The sequence below is a fragment of the Enhydra lutris genome, unplaced genomic scaffold, assembly GCF_002288905.1.
Source record: "Enhydra lutris kenyoni isolate GAN:26980312 unplaced genomic scaffold, ASM228890v2 scaffoldscaffold31, whole genome shotgun sequence".
Taxonomy (NCBI): Eukaryota; Metazoa; Chordata; class Mammalia; order Carnivora; family Mustelidae; genus Enhydra; species Enhydra lutris.
Window position 1 is genome coordinate 5222979 of NW_019154115.1, and position 17162 is coordinate 5240140.

Sequence of the window (17162 nt, forward strand, 5' to 3'; positions counted from 1 at the left end):
ATAAAGACTAATTTGTAAGTCAAGCCCGAAAGAAAGTATTCTGTAGGAATATAGTGGGAGCAGGGGGAGGAGCAGGCAGTCTTGAAAGATTCAAATTTTTTTCATAGACAGTAGTTAGAAATTTTAGGCATGTTTTTCAACTTCATTTTTCTAAATAAAATGGGTTAAGTCCTTTTTTATTCTAATGCCCTACCAAGTATGTATATATTAGAGTAGTATCAGATGTTTAAAAAAATTTATGTCCAAAATAAAGTTGTAAACTTTCTAAGTTCTTGTCTTTCATGTACAGACTTCCTAAAGTGCTGTATTCTTACCATGTTTTTCAGTATGCAAATATGCTTGCCATAAGAAATGCTGTCTGAAAACCACAGCCAAGTGCTCTAAAAAGGTAAGAAATTATCACCTATTAATAATAAATAACAGATCTGTTGATCTTTTCTGCCTTGTGAAAGAAATCAAGTCCTCATTGATGGTTTTGTAGAGTAGTGATTTTCAAATTTTTTTGACCACAAATTACAGAAATAGTTTATGTCATGATCCAGCATGCATATATATATATATATATTTGTATAATTGAGTTGATTTTTCTGGAACTATATTTACCTTTACTACTTGGGAGAGCTACTAAACTGGTTTCACTGCTGACAGTTTATTAAAACACTGCTTTTAAAGATTTCCTACTTCATTAAATACTCATAAGTCTTCCTAGGAATTGTTTTGAAAGTGGTAGGCTGTAACTAAAGAGTTTAACATGAATAGCAAAATCCACCAGCCCATTGGTGTTTTTACATATTTCTACTTGGATACACAGACAGAGATCTAAAAGATACTAAACATGTACTCTAATACTTTATGTTCAAGGAAGCAATGATTTTCGAAAGATTTCAGGCTTATATTGATATATAATCGTATTTTTTTACTTATTAGTCATATACTGACAGTCGTGACAATGTTATGCAAATCTGAACTATAATATAAATGTGTGTGTGTTGTTTATAGTCCATGTACAGAATTTGTATCTGTTCCAAATTAGTAGACAAATTACGACAAGGTACATCGAGAAATTTTATTCAAGGCTTAAAATACAATGAAGGTGGGACGTTTGCTTCCAGCTAAGTTAGACTAGCTTGTGAGAGACTAATATCTATGCTGAGAACATCTGAAGAAAATGTTGCTGCATATCAGAGAGCTGCCCAGGCAGATTGGGCTCTTGGGGTGTAGATCTAGGAGAGAAGATAATTGCAGAGTGGTGAATCTATGTCTGTGAGATGTTTTTTTGTCCTAGTGGGAATTTGTCAATATTTGCTGTAGGACAAGAAACCAAGGTTCTGGGTAGAGGGCCACATTCAAGAATTAAAGAAGTCAGCAAAACTTTCAGGAATCTCATAGAGCTATGGAGACAAAAGTTGGAGTTTGGGATTGCCAGGACTTGAGGGATCATGATCCAGACATAACCCTGAAATTTAGAGGGCATTCTCTCAAGACATTTTCTGAATTCTTAAGCTGCATGGGGTAAAATGCTAAGAAGCTAAATAGGAAAAAAAGATTAGATTTTTCTGTAGTTTCACATTACCAAGGAAAGAAAAATTGGAGTTGTAATGATCCACCTTTAAACAGGGACCCTAATGAATACCCTGCACTCTCAATGAGACCTCTTAAGATCTATACTCTAGGAAAGGGAGTGAATCATTGATAGGCAGGACTTTATAAAACCTGAAAACTAGCTTTGAGGCAGTCCATGATTAGAGTAAAACAATTCATTCCTTAATTTGGCTACTAAGAGAGGATCGGGTGAATCCTCTCCTAAGAGAGAAAACATCATCCAAAGTTTTATAATTTGTTTATATATAATTTCATATATTAAGAAATGAGACTGAGAAAAGAACAAATAGACAATATCAATAGACTCATAGATGACCCAGTTGCTGAATTATCAGTCATGTACTTAAAATATTTTTAACTAATATGTTGAAATAATAGATAAAAAGAAAATGTCTTTTTTATCAAAAAATGGAAAATACACATTTAAAACTGAGGCAAATGGAGATTCTAGAAATAAAAAATGCAGTTGGAATTATAAGTTCAAAAAATGGGCTTAACAGCATATTGGTCATAGGAGAAGAGAAGATTGGTAAACTGAAAGATAAGTTAGTAGAAATATCCAACACAGAGAGCAAAAAAAAAAAAAAAAAAAAAATGGGGAAATACAGAAATAAACATGACATACAGGAAAGGATGAAAGGTTCTTAAATGTGTGTAATAGAAGTTTAAGAAGAAAGGAAGGACAATGAGGGAAAAGCAGCATTTTAAGAGATAAGGACCAACACATCAAGTCATAGGTTCATGAACCATTTTTAACCTAAAATGGGCTGTATACAAAGAAAGCCACACCAGATAAACAATGCTCCAAATGAAAGAAAAAGAAACTTCTTAAAAATAGTCAAAGGGGGGAAGAAACAGTGCTAAAGGAGCAGTGACAAAGACTGACAACTGACTTCTTGACAGAAGTGATGGAAGCCAAAAGATAGTGGCCTGGTATATTTTAAGTGTTTTAAGAAAATAAAGCTCAGAATTCTGTACCCAGTAACAATAGCCTTCAAAAGTGAAAATGATGTGAAGACATTTCCAAACAGAGATGCAAAATTTGTCACCAGCTGACCTGCACTAAAAGCCATACTAAAGGAAGTACTCCAGGCAGAAGGGGCATTATCTTGGATGGAAACAGAAATGTAGAAAAGAGTGAAGAGAAATGCAAAGAGTAAATAATATTTGTAGGGGTGCCTGGGTGGCTCAGTGGGTTGGAGCCTCTGCCTTCGGCTCAGGTCATGATCCCAGGGTCCTGGGGTCGAGCCCCACTCCAGGCTCTCTCTCTGTTCAGCAGGGAGGCTGCTTCCCTTCCTCTCTCTCTGCCTGCCTCTCCGCTTACTTGTGATCTCTTTCTGTCAAATAAATAAATAAAATCTTTAAAAAAAAAAAAAAAGAATACTGTATCCAGCAGGGCTATGAATCAGAAGGAGAGATAAAAAATTCCCTAATTAAAGGAATTTATCACCACTACGCTAGCCCTACAAGAAATGTTAAAGGGGACTCTGAGTGGAAAGGAAAGATCAACCATAAGTAGGAGTAGTAAGAAAAATAAGAAGCATTAAAGCAGTAAAAATAAGTGTACCTATAAAAATCAGCCAGGGGACTAACAAAAGATATAAAATGTAATACCATATGCCTAAAACATGGGGAGTGGTGAGGAGTAAAGAATGAGGTCAAATTTCAGTGACCACCAACTTAATATAGACTGCTGAGTGCATAAGATGTTATATATAAACCTAATAGTAACCACAAATTACAAACTGGTAACAGATATACAAAAAGTAAAGAAAAAGAAATATAAGTATATCACTAAAAAAAAGCTAGCAAACCATGAGAGGAGAGCAAGAGAAGAAAGGAACAGAAAAGAACTATCAAAGCTACCATGAAACAATTAACAAGATGACAGTAAATACATTACCTATCAGTATTTACTTAGAATGCAAGTGTACTAAATGCTCCAATCAAAAAACATGGAGTGTTGGAATGATTAAAACAACAACAACAAACAAGTCCCATGTGTATGCTCCCTACAATAGACTCATTTCCAACTTAAAGACACTTGCAGATTGAAAGTGGAAGGATAGAACAGCATTTACCATGCAAATCGAAGTGAAAAGAAAGCGAGGGTAGCAATACTTATATAGGACAAAAAAAATTTTAAAACAGACTGTTAGGGGCATCTGGCTGACTTAGTTGGAGAAGCATGCAACTCCTAATCTCAGGTCATGAGTTCAAACCCCATGTTGGGTGTAGAGATTGCTAAAAAAACTTTTAAAAAAATTTTTTAAAAAGACTTAAGAGACAAGAAGACTATATAATCATAAAGGGAACAATCCAACAAGAAGATGTAACAATTGCAAATATTTATGCACCCAACATGGGAGCACCCCCAATATACAAAGCACCTAGTAACAAACATAATCAATAGTAATACAATAATAGCAAGGGACTTTAATACCCCATTACATTAATGGATAGATCATACACACAGAAAATCAACGAGAAAACAGTGACTTTGAATGACACATTGGACCAGATGGATGTAAAAGATATATTCAGAATATTCTATCCCTAAAACAGCAGAATACATATTCCTTTCAAGTGCACATGGAACATTCTGCAGAATAGATCACATATTAGACCACAAAATAAGTCTCAACAAATTCACAAAGATTGAAGTCCTACTATGTATCTTTTCTGACCACAATAATATGAAACTAGTAATCAACAAGAAAAAATCTGGAAAGAACACAAATACATGGAGGTTAAATAACCTGGTACTAGATGATGAATGGGTCAACCAAGAAATCAAAGAGATTGATTTAAAAAATTACATGGAGATAAATGAAAATGAAAAACCAAACAGTCCAAAATCTCTAGGATGCAGCAAAATTGTTCTGAGAAGACAGTTTAGAGCAATATAGGCCTACTTCAAGAAGCAAGAAACATGTCAGATAAACAACCTACCCTTATACCGAAAAGAACTAAAAAAGAACAAACAAAACCCAAAAGTAGTAGAAAGAAAGGAAGAAAGAAAGATTAGAGCAGAAATAAATGAATAGAAACTAAAAAACAAAACAAAAAAAAACCACCAATAGAATAGATCAATGAAGCCAGGAGCTGGTTCCTTGAAAAGATCAACAAAATTGATAAACCTTTAACCAGACTCATAAAACGTAAAAAAGGACTCAATTGGAAATAAAAGCAGAAATAACCACTGACAGCATAGAAATATAAAGGATTATAAGAGAACATTGTGAAAAATTGTATGCCAACAAATTGGGCAACCTAGAAAAATGAATATATTCCTAGAAATATAGGCTCCCAAAACTGAATCAGGAAGAAATAGAAAATTTGAACAGACCAATTGTTAGCAATGAAATTGAATCAGTAATCAAAAACAAACAAAAAGAAGTCCAGGACCAGACAGCCTCACAGGTGAAATATACTAAACATCTAAGGAATAATTAATACCTATTCTTCTTAAACTATTCTAAACAACAAACAGGAAAGCTTTCATATTCATTCTGTGAGGCCAGCATTACCCTGATATCAAAACCAGGTAAAGATAGTACAGAAAAAGAGAACTATAGGCGAATATCCCTGGTATATATAGATGCAAACATCCTCAACAAAATATTAGCAAGGTGAATTCAACAATGCATTAAAAAAGTCATTCACCACGATCAAGTTGGACTTATTCCTGGGATACAGGGGTGGTTCAGTATTTGCAAATCAATTTGATATATCACATCTGTAAAAGAAAGTATAAAAACCATATGATCATTGCAATAGATGCAGAAAAAATTTGACAATCATGATAAAAACCTTCAATAAAGTAGGTTTAGAGGGTATATACCTCAATGTAATAAAGGCCATATATGAAAAATCCACATTTAACCTATACTTAATGGGGAAAAACTGAGAGCTTTTCCTCTAAGGTCAGGAACAAGACAAGAATGTCCACATTCACCACTTGTATTTGACATGATATTGGAATTCCTTGTCACAGCAATCAGACAAAAACAAAAATGAAGGGCGTTTTTCCAAACAATACATGCAGATGGCCATCAGACATAGGAAAAGATGCTCAACATCACTCACCATTAGGGAAATGCAAATCAAAAGCACGTGAGATATCACCTCATTCCCATCAGAATGGCTAAAACTGAAAAAAACACAAGAAATAGCGAGTGTTGCCAAGGATATGGATAAGAAGGAACCCTTGTGCAGTGTTGGTGGGAATGCAAAGTGGTGCAGCCACCTTGGAAAACAGTATAGTGTTTCCTCAAAAAGCTAAAAATAAAATTATCACATGATCCTGTAATTCCCCTACTTTATATTCCCAATGAATATGAAAACATTAATTCAAAAAGATGTATGCACCCCTGTGTTTATTTCAGTATTATTTACAATAGCCAAATTATGGAAGCTACCCAAGTGCCCATTGATAGATGAAGAGATAAAGAAGATGTGGTATATATACACAATGGAATATTACTCAGCCATAAAAAATGAAATCTTGCCATTTGTAACAACAATGGGTGGGTCTAGAAGGTATAATCCTAACTGTAGTAAGAAAAAGACAAGTACCATATGATGTAGAATTTCAGAAACAAAACAAGGAAAGAAAAAAATAGACAAACCAAAAAACAGACTCCTAAATATACAGAACAAACTGATGGCTACCAGAGGGGAGCTTGGTTGGGGTATGGTGAGACAGGTGAAGAGGTTTAAGTGTACACTTACCATGATGAGCATTAAGTAATGTATAGAATTGTTGAATCACTATACTGTACACCTAAAAGTAATGTAGCAGTGTATGTTAACTGTACTATAATTAAGATTAATAAGAAAAATGTTCTCCCTGAAAAAAACCATGAAGTGATAAGAATTCACATTGGACAAATAAGAAATATTAAAGAGGAAAAACACTAGATAAAATTCAAAACTCACTCATTCAAACAAACCAACAAAAAATAATCTATCACAGAATGGGAGAATGTATTTGCAATTCATACATCCATCTTGGATCTACAGTACCTAAAACGCACCTAAAAATCAATAAAAAAAGGTAGTTAGCTGTGTAGAAAAATGAGCACATGGCTTAAGCAAGCACTTGACAAAAGACCAATAAACATGAAAAGGTTTTAATCATCAGAGAAATACAAATTGAAACTGTAGTGAGATATATACCCACTTGAACGGCTAAAATGAAAAAGGTCCTAACAAGGTTGTAGAGCAGCTTGGACTTTAATACATTACTGGCAAGAGTATAAGTTGGCATAAGTAATCTTGAAGTTACTTGGCAGGCCTTATCAAATCTGAACGTAAGGATTTCTGATGACTCAGGAGTACCACTCCCAGATACATACCCAACAAATATACATAGATGTTTGTGCCAAAAGACAAAAGAGCGTTCATATCAATACCAACCTATCCCCAAACCAGAAGAAAACTAAATGTCCATCAGCAGTAGAATGTATAAGTAAATTATGGTATAAAAAAATTATGGTATATGGTTGACTCTTGAACGACATGCCCCACACAGTGGAAAATCTGTCTATAACTTTTGACTCCCCCAAAACTTAATTACTTATATAGCCTACTGTTGTTGATTAACACCTATTTTGTAAGTTATATGTATTATATACTGTATTCTCACCATAAAGTAAGTTAGAGCAAAGAAAATATAAAAAAATTATAAGGAAAGAAAATACATTTGCAGGGCTGTATTTATTTGTTTTTAAAACTTATATTTATTTACTTGAGAGGGAGGGAGTTCAAGTAGGATGGGGAAGAGCAGAAGGAGAGGGACAATCAGACTCCCGCTGAGCAGGGAGCCTGACGTGGGGCTCCATCCCAGGACCCTGAGATCGTGACCAGCAAAAGGCAGAAGCATAACCAGTTTGAGGTACCCAGATGCCCCATACTGTATTTACTGAAAAAAATCTACATATAATTGGACATGTATGGTTCAACCCTCGTTCAAGGGTCAACTCTTTATATAATGGAATACTATATGAGCTTTAACTATTTTTACTCACAGACATGATGTTGAAGCCAGAAACTAAAGAGCATATACCGTATTATTTTATTTATATAAAGTTCAAGAATGGATGAAGGTAACTCATGGTATACATATTATATGATACCATTAATATAATGTTCAAAAGTAGGTAAAACTAATTTCTACTGATAGGAGTACATATGCTGGTTATTTGTGAAAATACATAGTGGCTGGGATGGTTTTGAGAATTTCATACTGCTGGTTGTATTCTGTTTCCTAACTTGGGTCCTGATAACAAGTGTGCATCAACTTTGTCAAAGTCTATCAAGCTGTACACTTACAGTTTGTATACCTTTATGTATGTATGTCATACTTCAATGAATTTTTATTTAAAATATATAAGGTAGTTTGGAGGGAAAATAACTTTAAAAACATATGTTGGGCTTTTTTGTGTTTTTTTTTTTTAAAGATTGATTTATTTATTTGACAGAGAAATAGGGAGAGAGCACAAGTAGGCAGAGCAGCAGGCAGAAGTAAAGGGAGAAGCAGGCTTTCCACTGAGCAGGGAGCCCAACATGGAGCTCGATCCCAGGACTCTGGGATCAGGACTTGAGCCAAAGTCAGCTGCTTAACTGACTTGAGCCACCCAAGCGCCCCATGTATATTGTTTTTACAAAGAAGACTCAATTAAATTTTTTTTCAGTTGAAAATAGTGAAATTAATTTCTCTTAATTTTAAGAAATAGAATTTTTTAACATTTGCCTTAAATTAGTTGGTTTCAAATCAAATGATTTAAAAAAATTTTTAATACCCTCTAGTATTTTGGGTTCTTTTTGCTTTCACAGGTCTTAATTGACATTCCTAATTCTCTGGGGATAGCCATAACATTTAAATAAATAGATTATGTATGTGTATATGTATGCATGTTTATGTCACAGTAATAGCAAGAAGTTTGAAGTTTGTTTTAATCATTACAGCGAGCGGTATTTCTTTAACAGTTTATTGAACGTTTGCCATATATCAGATACTGTACTATGTGTCTTCATCTGTTACTTAATCTTTATAAGAACGCTGTGAGGTAGAAAAATGATAATTCTATTCCAAATACGAAATTATATAAATAACCTAATATAGTGACAAGACAAACCTTTAATTTGCATCCTCTAAATATCTAAGTGTCCTTTCTCTTCTACCTCAGACCTGGAGAAGCTTTTCAGAGATACTGCTTTATATTAAGATAACTTAACATGCTTCAAAGTAGATATGCTATTCATTCTCTTAAGAATTAAGCTCTGGAATGCAGAGTATATATAGGTGAAATTGCAAAATAATATAAAACTTATGTCCTCCCTACTTGAAAGTCCCTGCTGCCTTTCTTTAGCTGTCAGGGCAAGACCCAAAGTCTGTGCCTTAGTACTTGAAGCCTTTTGTAATCTCTCTGTCTAGTGTTTTCTTATTTTTAGTTCAGCCATATCAGATTACTTATAGTTTGTTTTGCCCAACTTTGTTCTGTGTTTTCTGTGCCCAAAAAGTTCTTGCCCTTTCTTCTTATGTACTGTTTGCTTTCTAACAGTTAGGTTAGGCAGGCATCAGGTCTTCTCAAGGTCATCAGTAGTTAGCCAGCCCAGTCCTTCCCAATCCAGTTGTTTTACTTCCATGGTTCCATATTACCTAATAAATCTGTTGTTACTATTTACTTATCACCATGCATTAACACTACTAGTCTTAACACTAGTCTTAGGGTGAAGACTATCTTCTCTTACTTGATTTTGTTTTCCTGTTACGTAGCACATAAATGACAAATGTACTAACATAAGACTGGAAGGGGAGATTAGGATCAATTCAAGCAATATCTTGAATGTTAGACTCAAGAATATTTACACCTTATTTTGATATATACTAGTTAACCACTAGTTTTTAGGAAACTAGATTATATATACTATGCAGTATATTAAAAGGGGAGAAAATGGATGTGGGGAAATTCACCAAGAAGCTGTTGGAAATCGTCCAAGTGGGTGGTCATATAAGTTTGAAATAGGGTGGTGGCAATAGAATAGAAAAGAAAAAATAGGGTGTGCTGACTGACCACAAGAACTTGGCACTGATTGATTGAGGACTAACGGAGAGAATGTGTGCTGTGTAGAGAAGGAGAATGATGCAGGAGAAGGAAGAGACAAAAAAGATTTACAAAGAAGGTTTCAGTCTCAGAGGTAATACCTGGCGTTTTTCTTTTTTGTGAATTACTTCAAATAATCTTCAGGATAAGTCTTTAGCAGTTGCATAAGCTGTAATTAGTAAGGTTATGTATGATATCAGATACATTATTGAAGTAAATAAGAAAAGGCTCGAACACGAATTGTGGACCAATCTGTGTGCCTCTGCCTTTAGCTATGATATCGTTGTTCAGTTAAATGTCCCTAAAGTTTACATGAACATTGAAGCCTTCTTAAGCATCAGAAATTACTTACAGTTCTAATTCATATCAAACCAGACTTTCTAGCAGTATGTTTAAGCATGTTTAGCATACACAGTCTATCCCTTCTCCCTTGTCCAAATCCCAACTTTACATGAAGAGCTTTTTAAGAGGAAGGGAAACAGTAGCCTTTGCCACTGCCTTCATTCTCTATCCCATTATATTTTGAGTGGATTCCTGATGGGAAAGGATTGAAGCTAACCTTTGACTTGATATATATTGTCAGTATTAACCATAATTCCCTTTAGCTCCAACTCTTAAAACGATGCTCATGAAACTTCAGGGAAATAAAAAGTAGTTCCTCATAAATAACTGGTTAAACACATTTAAAGATGTTTGAATGTATTTGGAAACAAAAATTTATCTTCCATTTAGTATGATCCAGAGCTGTCATCTCGACAATTCGGGGTTGAATTGTCCCGTTTGACCAGTGAAGAACGAACTGTTCCTTTAGTGGTGGAAAAGCTCATAAACTACATTGAAATGCATGGACTGTACACAGAAGGGATTTATCGAAAGTCTGGTTCAACTAATAAAATCAAGGAGCTTCGACAAGGTCTAGATACAGGTAAGATGGCGCTCTTCAAATCAAGACCAAATGCTTTTATTTAAATCTTGTCATGCTTTTCAAGTTTTCATTACATGTTATTTTTTTGCATCTGGAAGAATGCCATCTTTTCTGTGGTGCTTATTAATCGTTTTGTGGCTTTCTAAAAGTCTTTGTTTTTGTGTGGTTAATTTGGCAAATATATATTGAGTGTATCATTTGTACAAGGCACTATTAGGTACTTGACATAGCTCTCATTTAAATTCTTAACAATTTGGTAAGATCATGGTATCTGTAATTTAAAAAGGAGAAATTTTAGCTTCAGGGAAATTAAATGATGATCTGTTGATGATAATGTAATGTACTGATATTTTTATGCTAATCTTCACAACAGTCCTGTGAATTAGGGATTATTATCCCTGTTTACAGAGAAAGAAACTGAGGCTTACAGAGTTTCTTGCCCGAAGACTCACCACCAATAAGTGATGAAGCTGGGATTTAACCCCAGATGTTCTGAATTCATAATCTAAACTCTTGCCTATTAATCTTTATTACTCTGACTTCAAGTATCTTTCTGATGCATGTTCTCACCTTCCTGCATTCATGACATAGTTATTTAAACTGTTAGTTAGTGGATTGAACATTTACCTGTGTAGAGCTATAGCCTCAGCCCTCGAATGTATATGCAGGAGTTGGGACTATGGTGTCATTGTCAACTTCTACTCTTTATTACTATAGGGAAGGAATAGATTTTGTTGTTGTGTTTTTTGGTTTTTTTTTTTTTTTTTTAAGATTTTATTTCTTTGAGAGCGAGAGAGCAAGAGGGAGCAGGGGAGGGGCAGAGGGAGAAGCAGACTTCCTGCTGAATAGAACTCTGGGATCATGACCTGAGCCAAAGGCAGAAGCTTAACCTATTGAGCCACCGGCACCCTGGAATAGATTGTTTTGAATCACACTTAGATACAAAGTTGGTCTCTGTGTCTCCAAAAGCTACCCACGTGCTTTTTCCTTATAGTTTTTTGTTTTGTTTGTTTTTTTAAGATTTTATTTATTTGGCAGAGAGAGATCACAAGTAGGCAAAGAGGCAAGCAGAGAGAGAGGAGGAAACAGGCTCCCTGCTGAGCAGAGAGCCCAATGGGATGCGGGGCTCAATCCCAGGACCCTGGGATCACGACCTAAGCCGAAGGCAGAGGCTTTAACCCACTGAGCCACCCAGGCACCCCTGTTTTCTTTTGTTTTTTAATGAACAAACCAGGGAGAGATTAGTCAGTATGAAAATAACAACACAAAATGCCTGGTAAAACTCAAGCAGGACATCCTGCCTACCAGAGATTCCATCTACTCTAGATTAAAGGCAGTTGACAACAACTTGTCTCTCTTGCACCTTGTACTCAGCACAAGTAAAAAATCATTCATCCTATATCCTCCCAATCATTTCTTTTGTATAACCTTGGGGAGTTTATAAGTGAAAACAGAGTAAGAGAGTAAAAGTATGTTCATTACATTTCCTATGTTCACTTATTACTGTCCTTTCACCTTTAAAAATGACTTAAAATTGGCGTTACTTTTAGAAAATGTCTTCTGGGCCTTTTTCCCAGCTGCTGTCCAAAACATTGCTACTCAAAGCGTGGCTCACAGATCAATCCACAGTGTAAGTACAGAAACTAAGAGCAAGCCTTTAGAAACATTTATAGTGGTATTTAACAGTTATTTAACATGAATGCATGTGATTTTTTATTTTACATACCTGTCAGTCTACAGGAGATTTGGAAAACAAAAACCTGTTCCTTGACCACAGTTAGAGGTGCTGTTACAAAGCATGGAATTAGATCGTAGAAGATACTAGTTTGATTAAGAACATGAAGGCTTCTTTTGGTGCTGATAGTTTTGAAAGTGAATTATTTGAAACTCTTTGTATGTTTGGGCTTTGTTGTTTAACTCATGTCTCTAAATAGATGCTGAGAGTGTAAACCTGGATGACTATAACATACATGTCATTGCAAGTGTATTCAAACAATGGCTTCGTGATTTGCCCAATCCACTCATGACCTTTGAGCTCTATGAGGAATTTCTTCGAGCTATGGGTAAGCACAGGCCCCCTGGATTCGAGGGAAGGCCTACACTTGGGAAAGGAGCGCTGTCTTTATTATAAATTATTTAGCCATTTTCTAATGGTTTAGTCCATATAGATTCAAAAGTAAGCTTTTGACAGTCAATACAGAACTTATGGTGTATTCTCATCTAGTCAAATACTGAGTTTTGAGAGATTCATTAAAATGCCAGTCTCTCTAAAAGTTTTCTGAGTAAGTCACTTCATTGCTTCTCACAAAGAGGTTTCAACTAAAAAGGGCTGGCTTATGTTCACTTACATTGCAAATCTAGGCAAGAAGTCTGCTATTTTATGCCAACCCTACCAGGTGATGGAGTTTAGTTTTTCAGTGCTGCAGATATGTAGAATGTTGCTGGAGGCCTGCCTCAAAGTGTTTAGGCCCTGAGGCATGACTTCCCAAATTCCCATAAGAACAATTTATAAATTGCCTGGCAATTAATTATTAGGGAATCAGTCTGCCACAAAATGTCTAAAAGAACTAGGACATCTCTTTCCCTTTGCTATAATAAGGATTACTGGGATATAGATTAAAACTCATGAGACTGCTTAATGAATATAGAACTCAAGCAAAGGAAGATTAGTGGTAACGGAGCTGCTCTTTTCCTGCCATACAGGTACACCTGCCTCTCCTAAAACTTTAAAATTTAGAATCAGGCTTCCCTGCTACCTAATCTGTTCAGGAGGAAGATGTAGCATAAGAGAGGGGATATTCAATCTTACTGGCTGTCCTTAATCTTTTTAGGCCTTCAGGAGAGGAAAGAAACAATCCGTGGTGTATACTCTGTGATTGACCAGCTCTCCCGAACTCATCTAAATACACTGGAACGCCTCATCTTTCATCTAGTCAGGTAATTTCAAGGAGCAAGGGAATGTATAATTGTTTTTCTTGGATTCTTTCCAGTAAGTGAAGAAGTCCCTCATTTGGAAAACTGACAGATCTTCTTTTTCCTGTTTATAAAGTTAATGCCTCAAACGAGTGCTTACAGCTTACAATTCCTTGGAGCAGAAATCCTCAGCTGAGTTGGACTGTTGGTCAGGGACTTCTCTGCCCTATTTGAGCCATGTCACAACTTCAACCTCATGGTGATACTGTGTAGCCTAGCCTGTTCTCATTCTTGAACTAGAAATTAGAAAAGAGGTATATGTCTTGATATAACGTAATTCATAGGAGGTGGGGTTTAGAGAATTAACTGACCAAAGAGACTTCAGGATGATCTCTCTACTCTGAGTATAAATATCTGCAGTGGTTGGGAAGAGAGCCATCCTTATTTTGATTAGATAAATCTCTGGTAAATATTACATAAATGTTAGGTGAATATCTGATATGACTGTCTGAGAATGCCTTATAGTTTCTACTCTGGATTCTTCAGATACGTTCCTCAGGTGTATGGCAGTGGGTCAGAAATTTTCCTTGGGATTTTTCCCTTGGGATTTTTCTGCTGGCCTGTATTGCATTTTCCAGAGGCAAAGAACAGCTTTGGGAAAGTCTACAAATGTCTCCTTTCAGCTGATATGAATATCTTTCCAGTACCCTGTGGCAGATGTCGTACATCTTCTTTCTGTCATGTCCTTTGCCTACATCCTTACTGCTTTCTCTTTTAATCCCCACTTTCGTGATTTTTTTAATTCCTTAGGATTGCTCTACAGGAAGAAACTAATCGAATGTCTGCTAATGCTTTGGCCATTGTATTTGCCCCCTGCATTCTTCGATGCCCTGATACCATTGACCCACTACAAAGCGTGCAGGACATCAGTAAGACTACCACGTAAGGCCAGTTACTCTTACCTCCACAAGACCCCAGGGACTTCTGAGTCAGTGTAGCCACTTTATCCAGATATCAAACATAGTGAATGATTTCATAAGTTCAAATGTTTTTAAGAAGGTTACTAGGCATTGTTGGGTTTTCTTATGCTGAGGATGAAAAATTGCTTTAAATTCTCTTCAGCTGGACATCATTTGGTTTGAAGGGTCTTTTTAAATTTAGCTTTTCTTTAGGAATGCTTATAGTCTCTAAAAATATTTTCAGATTCCATTTTATCAAATTACATATACTTTGTCTCTTCCTATAATTTAGTCTAACTGGCTCTGAATCCCTTTGGCCTTAGTACTTCAGTATTTCTGTATTTCACTTTAGTCTGGTTTTTTTTTTTTTTTTTTTTTTTTGTGGGCCTCTGCTTTCCTTTTAGAGTAATGGTTCTCAACCTTGGCTGCAAAAGGAGCTTTAAAAAATCCCAGTCTTTGTGTCCTATCCCTAGAGAGTCTAATTTAATTGATCTGGGGTGTAGCCTGGACGTTGCAACTCATAATTGCTTCTCAGATGGATACTGAAGTGCAGCCAAAGTTGTGAACCACCATTATATAAACCTTGTATTAGAGCTCATAAAATAAGGAATGTTGATTTTTCTTTCATCCTCCAAACGTCTGCCACATTTAACTGAAAAGCAGTCTGGGAGGGCTATACTTTATTTGACTTGCTTCAGCTCTTAACAGTTTTTTTCTTTTTCCTCCTATTCCAGCTGTGTGGAGCTGATTGTTGTAGAACAGATGAATAAATACAAGGCTCGTCTCAAAGACATCAGTAGCCTGGAATTTGCTGAGAATAAGGCAAAGACCAGGCTGTCACTGATTCGTAGATCAATGGTAAGATGTAAGATGTGGAATTCAGGGGAAAGTGGGAGTCTTCCTGAGGATTTTAAATGTGCATTTATGGTGTAAAGCGAGGTTATTCTCCAGATCTTTTTCACACGGAACAGTAAAAAGAAACCACTCTATTCCAAGGTACTATGGATGCCTTATGTTTGATCTTTTAGTCCTTGTATGTACAGAATATATGCAGTTAAATGTGTAGAATTTTTAAAATCAAGTATTTGGATAAAATGTTGTGGTTTAATAATCTGTCCTGTTTTCTTTTTCTGTCCTTCCTGTGAAAATTTAACCTATCCTGACTTTTCCTCTACTTCCTTCTACCATCTGTTCCCACCCTCAACCATGTCACCTTTGATGTTCCTGCCAGTACTTCTGTGATGTAAAGAACTTAATCATATCCAAAAATGTGATTCATAAGGAAATGGAATTCCATCTATGAGTAGATTGTTATCAAATAAACATTTTTAAGGGTTTATTGTTAGATTGTTAGGTTTTGGGGAAAGCCTTGCAAAAATGATCATTTATTTTCTCCATTTGCCCACTTTCCCATTTAACATCTTCCTTTGTAACCAGTGACCCATATATAGACAACTTCGGTTCTTAATGACCAACCATCAGTAGGGCCTGGATAACTGGAAAACTGCTGCCTTAAAGTTTAATCATTTGCTTTCCCTCCCCTCAACTGTAAAACAAAACTGTGGTAATGAAGACCCAGTCCTATCCCCAGTAAATCTCTCAAGAAGAACAGTCTTCCCTGTCATCATGTGCATGCTTTTGCAGGGACCCAGCGATGCTTCATCCATATCATCATGATTTATACTTAGATTAAAATACTCTGTTTCTTTGTTTAGTACTTAAACTGCCTGGCACAGAATAAATCCTAACAAATATGTCAGTTGATTAAATTAGTGAAGGGTCTTCTCTAAAAACAAGCATAAACATTGAGTTTTTCAGGCAGTAAAGGTATTAAATGAAGTTAATTGTAGGACATTATTTGAAAATCTTTTCCTTAGAAAATGAAAACAGAGACCCCATTTAAAAGTGAAACCCTGTCTGGTAGTCTGAATTTTCAGGAGCTCAGTTCTATGAGGCCCAATTTAGAAGAAGAAAAGGAAGAGGCCTTTTACTCTAATGCTACTTTTCAAAGCAGCTAGACATACGGTGCTTTTTTTTTTTTTTTTTTTTTTTAATTTTTAAACTGGTGCTTCAGAAGGTGGATATATTTGGTCATCTGAAAGATTAAACCTTCTCTTTTAATGGGGCAATGACATGTACATTCTAACCTTCTGCTTTCCTTTTCATGTCCTTCCTAATCCAGAAACCTGTACTAATTGCAGTTAGATTTATGAGCATTACCCGCAGTTCAGTCTCGGTATGTATTAATATTGCAATGTGTCACAGCCGCTTACATTATTGTCTCTCATCCATCTAGGAGTTGTTCTGCTCTGTCTATCATCCATGCCTGTCCACCCTCCATGTACAGCCCCCGTTAGGTCCCACTTCCTGACCAGCCTTCACTTGTTTTTCTCCTACTCTCTTTCTTTAGAATCTTCACTTGTCTTCCTCTGTATCATGCAGTTGAACAGTGTCCATTTACAATATACTAGTTTTTGCTCTTTGTCAGATAAGCCACTTTGTGGATTTCTTCTTTGGTTGGATCATTAAAAGGTGAACATTGAAAGCATTGAGATATCAAATTAATTTCTGCTCAGGAACTTTATTCTTATCCGTTTCCTTCTCTTTATTACTTGAAATGCCTATTGCTACTTGTAGCATCCTCCATCGTTA

At 35.7% G+C, this 17162-nt stretch overlaps 1 protein-coding gene across 2 annotated transcripts in view; it reads left to right on the forward strand.

Moving 5' to 3' along the window:
* The window catches only part of LOC111153187 (myosin IXA), a 282109-nt gene that overhangs the window by 222226 nt on the left and 42721 nt on the right, over nt 1-17162 (forward strand). For both annotated transcript variants that reach the window (XM_022512043.1, XM_022512044.1), the window contains exons 34-39: nt 327-388; nt 10446-10638; nt 12573-12701; nt 13470-13575; nt 14362-14493; nt 15245-15368. In XM_022512043.1, coding sequence (XP_022367751.1) covers nt 327-388; nt 10446-10638; nt 12573-12701; nt 13470-13575; nt 14362-14493; nt 15245-15368 — 746 coding nt within the window. The remainder of the gene's footprint in view (nt 1-326; nt 389-10445; nt 10639-12572; nt 12702-13469; nt 13576-14361; nt 14494-15244; nt 15369-17162) is intronic.